At 38.0% G+C, this 21135-nt stretch overlaps 1 protein-coding gene across 1 annotated transcript in view; it reads right to left on the minus strand.

Annotated features, from left to right (window-relative positions):
- The window catches only part of mylka (myosin, light chain kinase a), a 101727-nt gene that overhangs the window by 25435 nt on the left and 55157 nt on the right, over positions 1-21135 (minus strand). Inside the window, exons 17-19 of the mRNA XM_033986436.2 lie at positions 19108-19895; positions 11806-11922; positions 8952-9011 (exon numbers count right to left, since the gene is read on the minus strand). Of these exons, the coding sequence (XP_033842327.1) occupies positions 8952-9011; positions 11806-11922; positions 19108-19895 (965 nt within the window). The remainder of the gene's footprint in view (positions 1-8951; positions 9012-11805; positions 11923-19107; positions 19896-21135) is intronic.

Raw genomic sequence — 21135 nt, forward strand, 5'->3', positions numbered from 1 at the left:
TGTTCGTAGTCTCAGCTTTATGTTTTGGAGGCAGCACTCCAGAGGCCACAAAATGTCCAAGTACTACATGACATCACACATGACTCCCCTTATTACAGCCAGGTGTTTCTGATTACAAACACCATTCTTTGGAGTGTGGATAGACCAATCACACTGTTCCTCATATGTCCAAACTCCACCCCTCGTCCCCTCTCACTCCCCCGTTTAATCCTCCAGGTACTGCCCAGTTTAGCAGCTCTCTTTGCCATATGGTTTTGGGCTGTGTTTAGGTGTTTAGTCCCACTTTAATGGAACAAATGTGATTGAGGTAAAATGCAACTCCAGGAATGTTTTGGATAGGGGAACAACACTGTTAAAAGCTACTTTTGCATGATATATCCCCTTTAATATTAGACGACATCTGCAGTACAATGTGGCTTATTTATTACATTTTTAACTAACAGATTCTTGGGTGTTAACAATTTGTGCTCACATTACAATGGACACAGTTGATGTACAGCTCTTCTGCACATGGGAGTCTCATTGTTCTAGACACAGTAAGGCTCTAAGGAGAGCAAATGTCCTGGGACAGTTTGTTACATTGTTAATGTGTCTTGATATATTTCCATGTAGAAGATTACGTTACTCACAATACAAATAAATCTTGCCTTTAGTTGCTAGTAGTAGTATTTAGTTCAAATGATGAAGTTAATGCTATACTTTGAACATTCCAAGAAAAGAAACAACATCTCTGTGGAGACAAGGAGGTGGCAGACTAGAAGTTAAACAGTGCCCGTTCAAGCTTTATATTTGAACCACTGTATTGTATTGCAACCACATCCTGTCTTACAGTCTTTACCTCCCAACCAATCAATCTCAATCAATTCATCAATGCACTTTCTTCCACCTCTATCACCTTACTGTTTTAGCTCTTTTTATCTCTTCTTCCCAGACTGTATATATAAATGGACTTGGCTAACCCCCTAGCCGCCATATCCCAAATAGGAAGTGAGCATGGGCCTACTACTGACTCCTTTGACTCCAATTCAGTTTACAATGAAAAACTGTGGCCCCTCTCTCTGTAGCTGCAGCTCTCAGACTTGTCATTTTGGTCTTACAATGTTCATAATAATCGACTCTACATGATCCTGTTTTTTCATTTCACTATTGTGTCTGGAACTTAAGATATGAGCATTAATAACAGACAAATTAGGTCACTCCTACTAGCAATAGCTAAGCACTCCCTGATAAGTCAGCAGTGCGAGCGTAAAGGAGCATTACTTTCAATAGCCTTGTGTCAGATTGGCTCTTTGTTTGATATGATACTTATGGTCGGAATTCCAAATAGGGAACTTGGCCCCAAATTCGACTCTGTAACTGCTAGAGCCTCAATGAGCTTCATTTGACTCGATATGGGTGACGTCACACTCACTTAATCCACTTTATACAGTCTATACTTCTTTCCCAGTACCAGTTTCAAAGCTATGGGAGTGAGTTCTTCTTGTTCTCCTTTACTCTGCCTAGGCTTGTTACGAAAACAAATACCACGAATAACACGATAATAAATATTGGATAATCCCAGTAAACCATTTTTAAATAGACAGTTTCATTAAAAGGCCTGAGCTGCAACAAATAAACAACTGAAAAACAGCAACAGCTGCTTTGCTTCTCTTGTTATGAGTTTCTGGTAATGTTCTACGATATGGCATTAAATTAAATATATTTCATTAAGTACAGGTGTTCTGACAACCCTAATTTTGAGCAATAAAAAGTATAGAAAATCAGGTACTAATCAATATTAAAACTAATATCAATACTAAAAAAAGTTGCATTCACAGGACAGAAATGAACCTTTCCTGAATATCTTTAAAATGATCTTGAGCTGTATCAGAACAAGTATAAGAAACATAGACTGGAATACGCCTATGGACCACTATGCAATATACCTGGACGAGTGAGGGATTACACATGGTAATATAAAAGAAAGTACTACAATTTAATTTTGAAAACCACATTCACATTCATTGAAATTTTAGTATCATGACACTACTCAAAACTACATTGAAAACCATGCATTCTAACACTCCACAGATTTGAAATTGGTGTCACTTACTGGTCTCCAAGATATGTTTTATTCCCTACTGTGAAACAAATACGCTTTTGTATGATGCTTTTGTATGATGCTTTTGTATACTGGAAATTGCCGTGTGGGAGCACAGGTTATGTAGGCTTGTTGGCTGAGTCTTACACAAAATCTAACTGTAAGGAGGGTTTGACTAGAGCCCGGGAGAGATCGCAAAATTACTCAAACATGCATGGATGACATATAAAACCTCTTCGTGTTTTTGATGAGGGAGTAATGTTATAACATGGAAGAAAGTTGATTTTGCATAATAACCCCTCTTTAAATCTTGCGTGGAACTTGACAAACAGCACCACCACAGCTTACAATCCTTAACAACATCAACTGTCACATCTTGCAAACATCTCGGAAGCAAATTTCACACAGTTCAATTTTTACAAGCTCGTAAGAACAGTGTTGTGCCCTGCTTGGCGATATGCCCATTTATACTGGCGCTTTTAACAAGAAGAGGACATGTTCATATGGTTCTGCACAAGTGTCGAGCTCTTCCAAACTTGGGCCCTTAGACTGCAGACTGCGGAGGTGCGCTTCTTAAAAGGAGAGCGCTCCAGTGTTTAGTGTGCACCGCATGGAGGGAAAACAGTGCTCCTGTGGAGGAAAGACGGCCTTATAAGGAAGTGGTGCCGAGGGGCCGGTGTGAGGGAGAGGGCTCCATCGCACACTTATGTACAACTTTATGCTAGTGCTAATTCAGAGAATCTCAATGTCATGTGAGAACTGTCAATGTTTTTTTTTAAGAATATGGTAGTATTTTTTCAGGCACTGTACCTGATTTTTACCCTCTTCAAAATGTGAAAAACTGAACTAGGTCACTTTAAACGGTTTGCATTGGTCCAAAGTTTTTCCTCCCTACATTATACATTCCAAGCATTCCTAATTACTCACAGTGTTGAGTTGATAAGCATGTTTCACAACTTTTACAGTCTACCAGAGCAGATTTTTGCCATCACATTAATTCTTGCAACAACTAACATGCTAAGAGTGCACTTCCTGACTCTCTGAGGATAAAATGCTTTATAATTAGACAGCACACAACAGTTTAATTTTTACCTCAACACCTGCTTATGCATCTTTACTGTGGTAAAATAAATTTTATTGAAGTACACAGAAAAAATCGGGTACTTTATGGTTAGGGGACACATGTAAAATGAGATTTCAACTATGTTATAACGATGTTTGTTCATCAATGTTTAATAAAAATTGTAGCATCTTGCACCTGAGGCTTGAGCAATTAAAACTACGTAGCCATTTCCCCAAAATAAAAACACAATAAAAATTGCTGCTTGCTATGGTGAAATGACAAATGCACAAATCACATTTTTTCCCCATATAGATCGATCATGATTTTTTACATTTATTTTGCCTTATTAAAAACAAATAATAATGGCTTTCAATATTTGTGAATATTGAATACATATTCCATAACCATAAACTAACTTTGTCCCATGATATGAGATAAACATGCTCAAATCAAACATAGCTTTTACTGGGCTGCCAGTTTAAATGCTGAAATCCAGTTGGTTTAACCCTAAAAGGACTCTCTGGTCTCACAATCTAAACCCCAGCACCTGCAGCCAATCATGGATCAGTGCTAGTGCAGCCTCTGCAGCTCAGTGAGTGGATTCTGGAGGTTCTAAGCTTTTACTACATATTTTTACTGAGGATTGGCCCAAGCTGATCACTGACATTGAGTGCATTTACATGTGTACGAGTATCCTGGTTATGATCATGTTTCTTGAGTATCCTTCTTTTGTGTGTGTCCATGTATATACGCAGTATCTTGATTTCAGTGTCCTGGATAAGCCAGTATCCTGGTTATGAGAAATCAGGATAATCTCACGATATTCTGACAGTATTCCGGATACTGTGGCATGTAGACACAGTATCCCGATTTCTCACACTAGTACTGTACAGAGCTTGTGTGAAGTGAAGTAACAAATACGGTAGAAGTAGCAACTTTTCCAAAACAACTCAAACGTTTACCAGAACTTTAAAAAAATAACATTAATAACATAATAAACATTTAATACCTACAAACAAAATAAAATCAGTGTATTTCAATACAATCACCTTTTAACAACTTTATTTTAAACTATATATTGTTCCTTTGTCAACAAAAAAAGTCTTAAGTTACCAAAAATGTTTAGTCCTTTGCCTTATCTGTGCCATGGTTGACTTAGTGACCCCTCTCAATACCCAGGATACTCTGTCTGCGCATGTATACAGGGATATAAGTATCTTAGTTTCTCTGAGCGCACGTAAACGTTATAACCAAAATACTGTCATAACCGGGATAAGGCTCATAACTGGGATATTCGTGTGCATGTAAACTTACTCACTGATTAGAAATAATTGAATATCGGTTTTGATTAAAATTCAAATAATTGCACAGCCCTCACCAAACACAACCAATCCACTACCTCCATTACTGCAGTTTTAGCCACTCTGAATGATGCATTTCATTTGTTAAATGCCCTGATGTCTCCGTGTTTATTCAGTGGTCGTCGCTGTGGTCTCTGAAACGTGAGCCTGGTCTGGTTGTAAACACACTCGCTCGTCCCTGTGCACAGAGAGGGTGAGGGAGGCCTAAGCCGGGATGATAAAGATAAGGCGCGCTTTTTCCACTGCACACAAAACATCCATTAAACATCCATACCAGCGCAGATTAACGGTTTGAGGCTCGGGTCACAGTGAGGGGAGCTGAAATGTCAGATATGTCCGGAGAGGGGAGGCCTAAAGTGACCCCAGTGTAACAATACACGTTGCATTTGTTTATGTGAGTAACTTTTAATAAATAAATAATTATAAAATAGAATAATAAAAATAATAACAATGATAATAACAGTGACAATAATAATAATAATAATAATAATAATAATAATAATAATAATAATAATTATTATTATTATTATTATTATTATTATTGTTATTATTATTATTATTATTATTATACCATTTCTCCAAGTACTTTTCAGACACTGTACTCCTATGTGAGTAACTAATTCATTCATTCATTCATTCGTTCCATTGGGAGATTGCTATTGCTTTGCCAAGAATGTGCCATGGCATTAAACTTCCAGACTTGTAAACAAGCAGGTGGAGCCACAAAGCCAAAAGCCAAATACGAATACATGTTTTTTGAGACATGTTTCAGCAATGTAAACACCCATCATGAAATAATAACTAGATACATATGTTAAATGGTATAGTCTGGAACATTCCAGGCAGAGCAATAACATCTCCATAGAGACAACCCCAGAGTTACATAGCAACTTCAAACCTAAAAAAAAAACTTACTTTGATTGGGATTCAGTTAAGATGAAAGCCAAAAACTTGAACAAACCAGTGCTCCGTCTAGTCACTCAATACTGTGGTTCCACTATTTTGCTCTATTGTTTGTTGGGATTGGTCAGTCACAATTGTTGACAAAGCTAGAAAGGCATTTTGAAATGTGACATTTGAAATTTAAGGCCTGTATTAGTCAATCTAAGCAGGCCAAATGTGGAAACACTAATAAACAAAAGCAGACACAGGAAATGCACTGACCATTTGCTGACCTCCTGTTTATGAGCACTGCATCGTCCACAGTGTGGCATGAAACGTATCATATAGAATGTTCCGAAATATGGTTTTCACTTCATATTTCCATGCAGCCATAAGAGTGATGTGCCAACTCCAAAAAGTTACATACTATTTAAAACCGTGACTTGAGTTACAATATACTCATTCATTAAAGGCAACACATTTATTTATCTATACCTACCAATACTACGATATCTACCTTTTGTGGTAGAGTTTGCCACAAGCAGATACTGCCACAAGGCCAAGTTATAGGTCAGATCTATGGAGTGGCGATCCCACTTACAGTAAGAACATATGTTTTTTAAGGTATTTTTTCGCAATAAAATCGCCAGTGATTGAAGAAATGCAAAATAGATAAGTTTCATGTCTAACATTCTCGACAAAAGAAAAAAAGTGTTTATGGAGACATGCAGGTGAACAGTGAAAGAACAAACTGATTGAATTCAGGCAAAAAGATGGACCTCCATTGCAACCTATGTGCTAACATCTGTAAAAATACCTACTATAATTATATGTTAACCTGCTCTACTGGGGCCGTATTAAACAGGACATAAAGTGATAATCTAGGCGGTGTATGGATTAATGGTTGGTCTTTAGAATAACTTGACCTGCTTAGATCAGATTAGAAGTCTATCTCAGAGGAATAAGATCATGTGATGAGATGGGCTTGGCTGTCTTCCCTGTCTTATTTAAGATGGTAAACAAATATGCAAGGTACTTCTGGTGTGGCCGGTGCAATGTTATGTACTGTAACTGCTAATTTATTTCAAGAAAAAGGCAAAATGGTTGTCCTTTTTACAATATCATAAAACATAAAAAAGACAAACTAACGACTTGAAGTCAGAATATTAATATTGATTTTTACGGTGTTAAAACACGCTTTTCATAATTTTCAGGGACCAAAGTGGAGTTTTGTTGTCACAGTACTGGTAACAATAACTACCATACCAACAGCATACTTTCTGATTCTCAGACAATAAACCGCTTTATAATCAGATGCAGACAGTACACTGTGGACATATTTTTTAACTTGCTTATACTTTATATCTATAATGGGGAATTTGACTGAAATACATGGTAAAAATCAGGTCAAATCAAGTATCATTGAATTTGCTGTAGGTTTTATTTTTATTTTAAAGGTCCCATATTAGTCTGTTTTCTGATCTATATGGTCACATTTTTACATACTTTTCCATGTTGAAGGAACTCAAAGCGCTTTACATCAAGGAAACAACTCTACCAACTGAGCTATTATGATGTTTCCTCATCACAAACATAGCTGGAGTTGTGTTTGGTTTCATTCAAACAAAACACACAAATTGCATATTAAGGCTGAGTTCTTGTGTCAAACTGAGAACACTCTGTTTCAACTTGTGATGTCATGTCGTAATACAGGTGCTCCACTGTGTTTTTAAACTCCATACAACTTCACTAGAATCATTGGATGATTTCAGCCCTGGACATGCCAATCTCAATCAAGACTGAATAAAAGGTAATAAGCAACTGTTACTTGAAAAGTACCACTACATGACATCACAAGGTAGCTCTTGAGATGTAGACAGATGTAATAATAAAGTTACTCAAACAAGTGTGAATGAAACAAAACACAACTTCAGGTATGTTTTTTGAGGAGGTAGCAACATTATAACATGGCTAAAAGCTCACAAGAATCAATTTGGTGTGATATAGCATGTTTAATGTAGATAGTAGTCCACAGTGCAGCGATAGTAGTTTGTCTTCTCTGCTGATCTAAAACAAGTACACTTCTAAACACATCTTTTATTTTCCTGATTGTTTCTCACCCTGTGCAGTTGAACGCCTCTTTACTCTGTACCTACTGCAATTAGACAAGACCGTTACATACAGCAGCCATCCAAGTACACATGGACTTCTTCATGACTGAGGGATTACATTGTTTGGACTAGGCCAGTCATTTTAGGCCAGTCATTTTCTTGGCGTGCATGTAAACGTATTGAGTGAAGCACTTGTAGTCATTGTCCACACTAATCTTTGGTGGAGATGTTTGCTTAGAGGGTGTTAAGTCCTCAGAAGCAGACCTCAGCATGGGGGTGGAACCAAGCCTAGACGCTCCTCGTGATGGAGAACTTAACACTTGGCTGGAGGCTTGAGTGTTCACAAGTGTTTATGAGCTTCAGGCTTCACACTACTGAAGGAGAACTAAGGACCCATCCTGGATAAGAACTTAGGCCACTTCAAACGGAAGCACAAAACTATGTCAAGATATCACAGATTTTCCATAGAAGAAGTTAGTCAAAAAAAAATACCATTAGAGCATCAATGGCTGTACAGCTATGTGCATCTGTACACCCTGAACTGTGCAAACATGCTCTAAAGGGTGATTCCTGTATTAGTTTACCAATTCATCTAGATGTTTAAAAAGTGAAATTTGAAATTCAGAATCCTATTATTAAACCATAAAATGCAAGCATTATCACAATACTTGTCTTTTGAATTCATTAAGGCATGAATGCAAGAGATGATGTTGCTATAACTGCTTCTGGTAAGAACTTGTGATAAGCCTCTGCATCCTCAGTACAAATAAAAACTTCAACTTAGTGTGCTTAGTTTAAACTGCAACATTTTTTATCTGTCTAACAAATCATCCATAGTTCTCACAAATGCATTGTTAATATACAAAATATACATATACATAATACACATTGATTTCCCAAGGACTGCCAATCAGATCGTTGCTTTCAGCACTTACTTCTGTAAAATATTTACTGAAAAAATAAATTAGCTAGCTTTAAGTGTGACAGAAGAGTGAATGAAGAACGCTGCGCAACTTTTGAAATTGCAAAATGCTCTGCTACTTCCAGTGTAACTGTCTCAAGTTATACAGCATACATACTGGTCTCAACACTATCCTTTACAACTTCACTTTCATTCCAACTACAAGTTCTGTCCCACAGCGTATGAAAAAATTTTCATGAACTAACCAAAGAGACAACCATAAACCACATAAACCGCCGTCTGTCTGGGGTTAGCGACCTGGAGGCCAATGGGAAATGCAGTCCTATCATCCAGAGGTAGGAATAATAACCTGACAGTGATATACTCCCTGATAGTTCCAATGATATACAAAGCACTCGAAAATAGTCCCATAGCCCTCTCTCCCTCTCCCTCTCTCTGCATTTGTGTGTGTGGGAACCAGCCATCCCAGCCCGCACAGCCATATTGGGACAAAAGGAAGGAGTCTGCAGCCCCGCATATTTTGGAAACTCACTCTCTGAAGTCGGAGTCGCCTTCTTGGACTTTTTGTCGGCTGGGGAGTTCTCCGCCGGGTCTGCGGAAAGACAGAGGAGATGATAAATTAAAGGTGCTGTATCTTAAAAAGTGGAAAAAAAGATGAGTTAATTTTACATGGCTTGCAACAATCCAAAGTTATTCCTCACTTACAATATGTATTCTGAACACCCAAATGATTCACTGTGATGAGTTTTTCACGTTTCACAAAGATACCAACAACTAGGAAGCTAACTGCGCACTTCCTGATTATTTGACAATGAAACACTTAAAACAAATGTTGTCATGATAGAAAAATTTCAAACTTGATTTCAATACTAAGGAATAGACTCCATACTCAATACTGATTCCGATACCACAATGATAATAAGAAACATTCTTTCTATAGACAATAAAATGTGATTTCAACATTAAATCTTTCTTTTATACTGCCATGCTGTCTTATATCTGTGTAATCCCTCAGTCATCCAGGTAGTTTCCTTAGTGGTCCATGTGTGTATACTAGTCTATGTGGTCTTATAGTTACTATCTGATACAGCTCAAGATCATTTTAAAAACCATTTAGAAAAGGTTCATTTCTGTCCTGTGAATGTGACTTTTTTAGTATCGATGCCTGCTCGAATGAGTAGCTAATTTCAATACCAGTTTCAGTATGATATTTTCAATACTTTCACAACCCTAAAGCAGACAGTACAAAGCAGACATATTTGATCCCAAGGGCCACTTGCACAATATATCTGTACTGGGACACATTTTGCTCAAATGCATGGAAAAAACAATCGTTACAGGGCCTTTACCACAGTCGATAAATCTGACGTATAGTGGTTCATGTTGCGGTTTGTTCCAGTGAAGCAGTGAAATGTAGTTTTACTACAGCTCTCAAAGTGGGATAGTGGCAGGAGCAGGCCTGTCCTGTCAGATTAGGAGCATAAAGTTACCAGTGAAATGTGGGGTTAGTGAACTAAAACATGCAGACCGTAGTTTCCAAGAAATTTAAGAGCTATAGAGTTTGTGTTTATAAATGCAAGCAAAGCAAAGTAATCTGGAGTAAATTTTGACTTGAAGATGTTTTGTAGGTATGTAAAAATAACTGCAATATCGTGATATTGTATCGTCAAAAGTCTAATATCGTGAGCTGTCACAATATCGAATTATAAGCTACTTTGCTTAAATGCATACATTGTTTTATTGCAGCAACAGCTAAAAAAACAAAAACAAAGGGAAATACATATACCATAGTCCCTTTCCTCCATTTTAGTGCAGACAACATGAACAAATAATGGTCTCTTTGGATTATGAGCAATGATTCACACCAAAATCTTACAGAATTAGCTCCTTCTAAAATATTGCAATAATCTTGTAATGTGAGGTTTGGATATTGTTATATCCCTAGTTCCATGTCTTTGCCTATGTATTTACTTACATTTAGTAGCTGTGGCAAAAAAGTCACCAAATGATAAATAATTAAATTAGTACAGAAAGTAGAGAGTAAATTGATCAATGAGCAGCTTTTTCCACACCCCTTTATCTCGTATAATTAATTAAATAAAAAATATGTAAAAGTCTACCTCTAATACATATTTTGAGTGGTAGAGTAAACCACGTTTATGTCTTACCTTTCTGAGCATCTTAATGATTCACCATGATGCTTTTCACAACTGGTATAGGCCAGAGTGGAGTTTTACCATCATAGTAAAGCTAACAACTAGCATGCTAACAGTGCACTTCCTGATTAGAGGACAATATAACGCTTTATAATTAGATGCAGATAGCACACAGCTGACTTATTTTGACCTCAAGAACTGCTCATAAAATAAGTCTGTACTGGGCCAAGACAGATGTTTTCTCTAATACATCCAAAATCAGGTACAGTACCTTTAAACTGCTATTTGCATGTCCAAACTGCGACTGTGCAAACACAATTCATTTGCATGGATTGAACTGTAACCCCAATAACAGTAGCCTACTAATGCTTTGGCTTATTTAAAAGAACATTTTGATATAAAGTAATTCCCCTAAGCTCCACTGTTAATAAGCCTCTTACAGGAACAGGTCTGGTAAATAAAAAATTAGACTTTGCTGTAATTACAGGAAGCTGAGGAGCAGCTGAGACAAGAGGAATCCTCAAAAGACACAACACATTACTGGGTTTTATGTAGTGTTTAATTTGAACCAGTATCTCTATTATGTAGCAGGTCTTAATGCCAGATGCCCTTCCATCACAATCAGCCAGATGTAGTGTGGATGAAATTTCAATGACATACTACGCTGTGAATCTCATCAGATCTCAGAAGCTAAAGTCAAGCATGGTTAGTACTGGAATGGCAGACCACTGGGAACATCTAGTGCAAACTCTTCACTCACCTTGGCTAGTATGAATATGGTATGTGTGTGTGATTTAGTTTGTATTATAAGTTATGTTGCATTATTACATATCACCACTAGATGCTATCTATGTTAGTTGCTGTCTGATGCTGGTTTGACCTGGCACAAGGAAACCAGAGAGCACAGGGAGCCTGAACAAAGGCCAGGTGTGGGGAGGGAGGAACAGGTTTCACATCAGCCATGTACTGGTGAAAAAAATTCAAATAAACTTACAAATGGTAGCTTTAACTTAACAAAATCTGATCTGAATTTCAGTAGGTGAATCACAATTTATAATGAAACTTTATTTGATTTTGTAACTTTAATGTTCTTATTAATTGTGTTGGACTATTGCATTAGTTTAGCAGTTTATAATTAGGTTTTCGCATATTTACATCTCCTCAATATGTTCACACTTGCAATATTTGTGAAAATCAATTAGAAATGGATAGTCCTTGAGCTGTACTTACCGTCCACTAGCACCATACAGGAGCACTCGCTTTTTCCTGTGGAGTTCTCTGTTATACACTTGTACTGGCCCTCGTCCTCTGGCAGAGCTTTGTCTATGGTCAGGGAGCACAGGCCGCCTGCAAATACAACACACACACACAATTAAAAAACAACGACAAGTCTAGTCTACTGCGGCTTTCTGATATCTGTACAAGCTATACAACAAAATTTGAAAAAAGTAGAATTTGTAGTGTGTACATGGGCAAGTCAGTGTAAGTGTGTCACTGTGATTATGGGACGCCCCCCCCCCCCCCAAAAAAAAAAGAAAAAAAAAAAGTTGATGCAGAAGTCAAGCTGAACATCAATACATTTTGTGGGAGTTGCAGTATCCACAGGTTTAGTGATGAAAAAAATTGTACCGTTGCTATGGCAATTAACAATTCAAAACGAAATATATCTTTTGAATGGTGAAAAGTTCTCAAAAGGGCATCTGTAACAGGAAGATAAGCCATAAATAAAACATCAGCATGTAGCATAAGTCTGCTAAAATTCTCCCCTAAAGCTGGGCTTACTTACTTAAGGCGATTTCACACGATTTTAAGATGTTCCAAACTATTCCCAAACTGCGTGATGGTCGTATACGCTGACCTGCTCACACTGTACGGAGCGATGGTCATATACACTGATCAAACTGTACGAGGGACAAGAGGCAGAGAAGGGATAGGTGCGGGGCTGTGGACATGTTTGTGACATGACTATTTTTTTCATATAGAGCGTTTAAACTCCTAAGACTTCATTGAAGTCCATTAGCAAACCATTGGCACTGCTAACTTTAGCACTTTGTTTAAAGTCTGAGGCTTTTGTCACCAAACCTTTGAGGCTTTTCTGTCAATATCAGTCAGAAAATCACAATGCAAGTCCATTTTAAGATTTTTCTCAGCCTTGAAGCTGGCAGCGATTGTGTTTTGTCTAGCCTCATTTTAACTGTTACACTTTTTAGTGCATACACAGAAGCCAAGTCCTAGCACCATCTGTTCAAAGATAAGAAGTAGATGTTGCTATGCTTAACAACACCATCAAACAAGTCATCCATTTTTAGTGTGAGCTGCCTCTGCAAACTAGTAACTACATAATTTAAAGGTGCACTATGTAACTTTTCAGTTAACTGTCCACAGAAAGTTTATGCCATCACCATGGAGATGTTTATGCTATGGTTATGCCGTCTCTCCATGGAGATGGCATAACCTGCATTTAAATAAATACTGTAGAACATTCCAGGCAAGGCAATAACCTATGGAAACAAGTGTGTGGCAGTAGCAGAAAGGTTACATAGTGAACCTTTAACTGCAGCTGACATTATTTAAGCAAGATGACTAAGAACCTGAAAAACAATACCTCCTATGTCTAGCCAGAAGATCAGCATGGTCCAGTCCAAAATAAGATTAATGAAAATTTTTCCCGTGGTGCACTGCAGTCATTGACATTACAGTGGCTATGTTTACCTCAAAGTCTGTCTTACCAGTCTAAATTTACAACAATGCAGTCAGCTATTAAACCCTATACCACTAATGTAACACAGCAAAGTTAAACCATAGTTATTGAGGTAGAATGAAAATTTTACAATATTAAAGATGCACTATGTAACTTTCTGTTTATCCATCTTGTATTCATTTAAAGATCTTGTACCTGATTTTTTTCCATGTATTATACCAAAATTTGTCTTGCCCCAGTTCATCATATCACTCATATATTGTATAAGGAGCTCTTCAAAATAAGGTCAAAATAAGTCAACTGAATGCTGTCTGCATCTGATTATAAACCGTTTTACTGTCTGATAATCAGGAAGTGTGGTTAGCACAGTCAATAATTAGGAAGTTCAGAAGACATAGGACAGGTGAGGAGTAACTTTAGTTTAAAGCCAGGTGTCCATGATTTTGGCCGTCTGTAAAAAAAGATTTCTGATCATGGGGTAGCTAAAGCTTGTTGGCTATAGGTCTCAGAGTGAGACCAGGACAAAGATCAAACTTAGAAATGCTGCCAAGACGGTCTGCGACTTATATCAAGCATGTCTGATACTTTGGAGTCTTGGTCGCAGAGAGAGACCTCCCGTTGCTGTATCTGTGATCAATCTTTGTGGTCAACAGTGAAACGAAGTGCTCCTCAGAAGAGCTCTGTTGTGAATGGGACCTGTAACTTGGCTTTGTAATGTCAACTGCTCGTCTCCAAGAGGACAGACAAGTTTATGGCATATGGTGGAATATTTCAGTCAAAACATTAACATATGTATGGAGATAAGGAGATTGCTGACCATCCACCAGACAGGTTACATAGTGCATCAAAGTATTTTGACGCAGGGAACCCAAATGAATAAAAATAAAATGTAAATTCCTGAACATTAGAAATCAAATTGTTTCAAAGTCTAAAACCAGGACCAAAACATTGGTAACAAGGACATTTGGAAAAAGAGCATACAAGTTACATTTCTGAACTCACACAATATTTTCATGTTAGAATATGTAATGTAAAAAACAATAGAGTAATTTTTGACACACACTTTAAGTAGTATCTACTTTAGATAATCCTTTTAGTATTAGTAGCTGAGGATCTGGAGTCTGATTTTTTTGAAAACCTTAATAAGACATCTGCAATGAGTTAAGCAATATAGTATTTAGTTTCTTTCTACATGTATGATTCATAAGCACAGGGCAAGCAGTTACAGAATTTAAAAGGAAGTTAAGTAAACAATTCTACAGTCTCTTCCTAATACCCTAACCTCCTCATATCCTAATCACAAGTACATGACCTATCCAGAGCCGGTCCAGCTGTTTGGAGCAGTGATCTTTGGCCTTTGGGTAGTGACCAGTCATCCTCAGCATGTGGAGGATCTGGACATGGGGCTGTTCTCTGACCGAAATAACAGAGGATTAGTGCACACTCATACACAGGGAATCCTCTGCCCCCGCCTACTCATATGGAAGAAGGCTACGACTAATTTGGCAGTCAAAGAAAAAAAAAATCAGTTTTGTAACTTTTTTCCTATATCAAAGTTTTCACTGGACCTTTGGTAGCTCCAGCAAAAGTCATGGACATCAGATATGACATATGTAATAGATATGATTTGAAAAATGATACATTTATTTTGTTAAATCAATGTTTAAGCTGTCAGAAAAAATGCCTACCTTCTGTGCGAATTGTCTCTGTATTTTAGATGGAATTGACAATGACAGTTAGTGACACAGGAGGCATTTTGTTTTATAACTCACTGTTACATCCTGTATTTTCCAAATTTATGTTTGATAATTTTCTTTACAAATGCTACTTGACTAATCTAAAATTCAGATACATATTTACCTCAGGTACTATCCCACCAAACCAAGTCAAATTAGAACAATGTATTAATCTGTCAAATGTGCTTTGTCCATTTTTAGAAAGTGCCTTACAGAATTTGTTATAAATATATATTCTGTTCCATTTCTTCTCACCGGCTGTGATCCAGGAGTCGTAAAACCCTAATTACATTTTTACTTTTTATTATAATTTGAATTCATGTATTCATAGGTATGTGCTGTGAAACATTTTTTTGTTTTTTGCATCACGCCTTCTGATATGATTTAATTTTTTTTCTCATTTTTGTGGTGTATCAATTGAAAATTCCAAATTTGTGCATTATTTAATGTTTTGATCTTCCTTTAAAATATAAATCCAATGCTACATCCAGACAGTTACTCTTACAATTACTAGGCTTTTTGTAAATTGGCTTCTACCCACCTCTTGTAACCAATTGAAAGTGTGCCTAACGCCTTACACAAAATACAGACCAAAACTACTGTAACCCGTACAGTACAGTAAACACATTTCACTATTCAAACATTACATAAGAAGCGTCAAATATTTTAACCTCCGTCTGTCAAAATAATCTACATGAATCCATATATAATCAGGGAGTTCTGATTTAATTACATTTCAGTTGTTATCCATTTATCTTAGCTTGAGATTAGATTGAGAATGTTTGGCATACTAACAAATGCGAGCAGTGTTTATGTGGTTTTGATACAATCTCCTCATGTCTGTCCCATAGGAGGGCGTTGATCTGGGCCCTGCTGGTGCTGTCCCTCTGTTATGATATGCAAAGCAACTCACTGATCCATTCAATACTGACAATGGATAAAGAATATTGTGCGTGACTTGTGTGCCTGGAAACTGCAGCTCAAATATAATGCATTTAATTTGATTTGTAAGGTTAAGACAAATGTATTAATCCCCCATGCCTGGCAAATCCAATAGGAATATATACAGTAAACTGACTGGACTCCAGAATTCTGAAAAGATCCCGGATTTGCATGAAGTGTCCAAACAGAACTGTTAAAGGGACAGTATGTAAGATAAAGTTTTTAAATTTTAAATAAACATGACCTAACTGCGTCCCCAGATATGAGCTGGACATGTTCAAATCAAATATAGCTTTTACTGATAACAGATGGAACTTAGGCATTGGATATGATGGCCAGGTTGTCTGTTTTAATTAAATTTTCAAGACAGTTATTGTTGTGATTGTAATACCTTACTGTTGACGAGACAATTCCCACAAGATGAGACGAGAAACAAGATTAAAGACAAGATTTTGACACATTTATAATAAACAAATTGGCTGGTTCTAATCTTTTTTTTAATATTTCTTCTCAAGAGCTGTATTCTCATCAGGCTCAATTATTCCAGTGTTTGTTATGATTTTTGTCCCTGATTGGCTAATCCACTATCAATCATGCTTATCTGAACTCGGGAAGATAAACTAATGTCAATCCAGACGACATGTCCAGGCAAGTAAATTATATTAAAATTTTATAACATCCATAAATCAAACAACAATATATCAAGAGGTATAAGTATGGCCCAGGCCTATTGTTTCACTTCCAATTAGTTTTAGTGGTAGGATCTGGCAACCCAAAGTGACCAAAGTGATTTTATTTATTTTTTTCTGATTGTATAATTAGCAGGAGAAGCAAAACACAACACCAATAACGTTTACCTATTGAGCGTTGCTGTAATTGTGAATAAATTAACCAGCAAACCTGTGCATTGTTTAAACATTACATTACCTTATATCTAAGGACACAGATCGGTAATGTTTAGTCTACCTTTAATGTCTGATGTTGCTGTTTTGAACCCTCTTAACACTTGTGTCCCACTCCCAGAATAAACACCAGGGGTACAGTAAGGCAGCTCTATGTAAAACGATCCCTGCTCATATGAATCCAGTGACCGTCATACATCACATCCGTCTGTCCATTGTTTGGGATAGAGCTCTATGTTTAGCTTGTGGAGGGGGGATTGATGGGGGACTCTCACTTTGTTAGGAAGTATGTGCGGCGTGTCCCATGTGAAAGTGTTAACTGCTGGTATTAAAGGTGGCATTTATGGAGCCCATCCGTGTCATCAAAAACAGCAAAGTTTGGAGGGGAACTTTAGTGGGAGACTGTATATATAAATGGACATAGCTAACACACTAGCCATCGCGTTCCTAATAGAAAGCGATCATAGGCACGCTTCCGGCTCCATCGACTCTGGTTCCAATTTACTTTACATTGAAAAATGATCACCCCTCTCTTTAACTCCTGCAGTGAGCCTCATCATTTTGGTCTTTATTTCACTACTCTGTCAGTAAATCTAGATATGAAAATGAATAACAGACAAATCAGTCGTCTTCTTTCCCCGAGGTCACGCCTGCTTGCCTTAGCAACAGGTTTGATAGACAGCATTGCTAAGGGCTTGCTCCATACTAAACCAGAGGTGTGAGCAGGAAGGGGGGTACCTTCGACAGCCTGGCTCCAGATGGCTCTTTGGTTGTTATGATACTCTTTGTTGGAATTTCAAATATGAAACTCTGCTCCAAATTCAACCCTATAACCGCTAGCCTCGATGAGCTTCATTTGATTGGAACCTAATTCTATGGGTGACGTCACAATAACTTAGTCCACTTCTTTATACAGTCTATGGTAGAAGAACTAAAGTTTTAGATGTTTCTTTGACATGTTCATCAAAATATAATGATCCACTCATGTAGCATTAATTGTTCATTGAATTCTGATCTATTACATTAAAAGGTAGAACATGTAACTTTCTGGATGTGGCAGGTCACCTGCATGATTCCATACTGTGGAAGATGATAGCCAAAGGAATAACTTTTCCATAGAAACAAGCAGGAGGAGGCACCTCCCCAAGTCAAATATGTGTCAGGTTTGTGGGGATGCAAAACCCACTCACAGTAAGGACGCACATTTTTCTAGGTTTTTCAGTACAATAAACCAAACAATAAATAAAATAACCGAAGTATTTATTGACTAAAAAGTTACATACTGTGTCTTTAAGCTTCAGGATTTTAAAGTCTATAAGTGAATTGTTTATTTGTGTACAAACTTTTGACCAAAAAAAGACATGTGCTTACACAATTTTACTGTGACAGGTTAATTTATCTGACAATGGCAGTATAGTGACCTAAATTGCAAGGTTTTTTGCCATAGCAAACACATTGCATATGACAGTGACCAAATATCATTGGGGCATTCAAAGCCTGATGCTCAGATGGAGAGGTTGGTACTTAGTGAAGCTATTTGGCTTTCCTGTGGCTCACTGCAAAATATGTTCTTTCTGACCAAGAGAAACAACAGGTGAAAATCACCTGTTAGAGCAAAGCTGCACTTGTGTGGTCTGGGTCTGTGCCCATGCTCCTGTGTGACAGATGACAGGAGAACATGAGGGGAGTGTGATGTCAGGTCAAGTGCACAACACATGCCATCTTATACAAGCCTTAAGCTAGATCCATGTTCAGCTGCTCTGGAGGTTAGCCTGATCAAGTGGTTCATTAAAAAAAATCTACCTCCCTTAAACACCCGCAGAATGGGTTGTACCTGATTTTAACTGTCTTAAAACAGAAGTACTCCAACTAGTCCATTTAAAATGGTTTGCAGTGCAGTTATTTCTCACTTACCTTAAGCATTCTGAGTAGCCTAATTATTCATCATGATGAGTTTATAAATGCTTTTCACTGCTCTGAGACCAGTGGGGAGTTTTGCTGTGACAGTAAAGCTAACAATTACTACAATTACCAAGTGCACTTCCTGATTATCGGCCAAGAACAGGCTTTATAATTGGATGCAGACAGCACACAGTGGACTTATTTTGACCTTGACAGGGACAAGACAAAAATCGGGTAACGAGCCTTTAAGAAGCTACCGTATGAGTGCAACAGTTGTATGCTTCACTGTGTTATACTCTGGCCCTTATTGCAGTATTCTCATGATTTGTGGTTTGTGCATGTGTCTTACCTTCATTGGCCAGGACAATGAACTTGGACGCCTTGATGACCTTCCCGTCCAGCGTCCAGGTGACAGTGGCGCCCGCAGGGTCAGCGAGCCGACACTGCAGCCTGAGCCTCTGTCCATCCAACACTGTCACGTCGCTCAGCTTTTCCTTAAACTCAGGTCCTTTTCCACCTCCTACACCTGCACCTCCACCCACCGCAGCTTTCTTCTCACGATGCCCTCCATCCACGCAGTTATTCACTGCCACTTTGCTGTCCTTCTCTTTCTCTGCTGTTTTCACCGGCGTCTCTCCATTTTTCTCTGGAATCTTCTTCTTATTTGCCAAAACCGATCGGAAATCTGTAGCATTTTTATTCTCGCCTGGTTTGCTTGCGGTGGTCGATGATGGAGGTGCTGGAGAAGAACCTTTTTTCCCTAAAACCGCCCGGAAGTCCACCTGTTGTGCAGAATTGGTCTTGCGATCGTCCTCGAATTTGGCCTTGACCCCTTTGAGATTGGCTTTAAAATCCATCTTATCGTCTTTCTCAACCCCAAAATCGTTATTATTGTTGTTGCTGTTGGGATTATTTCTACGTCCGAGCAGCGAGCGGAAGTCTAACTGCTGTGCCTCCCTTTGCCGGATTTCGTCTTCTCCGCGCTCCCTGGTCTCCACCGAACGCTTCAGTAGACCTTTTGGAGCACCTAGATCTTCCTGTTTGGGATCTTCTTGACCGCCTTGCTGCTTGAACTCCCGCTTGGAGCTCTGCCACTGTGCACTGCCACTCCTCTCCTCCGCTCCACCGGCTCCGTGACTGGGAACAGATGAAAAAAGGAAAAGATGAGGGAGAAGAGATGGAGAGAGGGGAGAGAGAGAGATGGTTTAAAGCTGCAAGTGGACAGTGAAGCCAGTAAAGCCACAAGCCCAGCCCACCCTAGCATAAGCAGCTAGGGAGGAGAGGGGAAAAAGAGCGAGGGGAGGGGGGAAAGGGAAGGGAAGAGGGACCTCGACTCTAAATGTTACATCACAAATGACTCGCCGGTCCATATAAAGGCATGCGCCCGGTCAGTTCTCAAAGCATAAACACATGTTCCTCCCAGTTCACTTGATTCCCACTGGTACTAATAAAGTGAAAATACTGGGAAAATTTATCATACGCTGTAAAATGGGTGGAATTAAGAATAGTAGAAGAGTAGGTTTTAATGGTTTAGATGCATTTACCATGAATTAAGAAAATGGTTTAATCTGAGGAGGTTTTTAAAAGTTTGATTAATTTCCAAACTATGATTTAAGTAGTTTTAACAATGTGTATTAGTTTAGAAATTTTGGTTTGTTGTAGCTGTTTTTAAAAAAACATGTTTTTCTTACCAATTTACAGCCAGATATTCCCAAAATTAACTTTTTTTCTTCACTATTTGTTATGTGGCTGTTTCAACTGCTCTTAATTGTAATGTATACTTTTACAATTTCTACCAAAGTTTTCAACCAGTGATGCGAGAAATTTTGAATTACCTACCTGCATAACATATTGCTAGAACTGAGAAAAAAATACTTACATTGAAACAAGTCAGAAATCTGAAACCAGGCAAACATATCGGTCTACAAATAAATAAATCCAAATTATGAATTCAAGTACTTGTAAGCAACTTATTTCGTTTTTGCAATTCGGTTGCCTCATTTTGCCTTGTTTTCCTCAGAAAAGTAACATGATTTGTCCAGAATGTCATTCCAGAGCCATGTAAACAATGGGAGCGTCCAGCTGGGAGGCCCGGAGGAAATGCGCCTGTGATTGGTTTGGGTGATATGGAGGGATTAGAGGAGCTTTAGGGAATTTCTGGATATAGGACAGACGGGTGGAGGAATGGATGAATGGATGAATACAGGGATGAAAACAGGAGGGCTGGGGGCTGGTCAGGGCAGGCTCACATACAAAACTATCATGTTCAATATGATTTAATATCTAGTAAATGTATACAGATCATTCATTTTAAAGTGGAACTAGACACTAAATCCACTTTTTTGCTACTAAACTGTTTATATGTTGCTTTAATACC

Source organism: Periophthalmus magnuspinnatus, chromosome 21, assembly GCF_009829125.3.
Source record: "Periophthalmus magnuspinnatus isolate fPerMag1 chromosome 21, fPerMag1.2.pri, whole genome shotgun sequence".
NCBI lineage: Eukaryota > Metazoa > Chordata > Actinopteri > Gobiiformes > Gobiidae > Periophthalmus > Periophthalmus magnuspinnatus.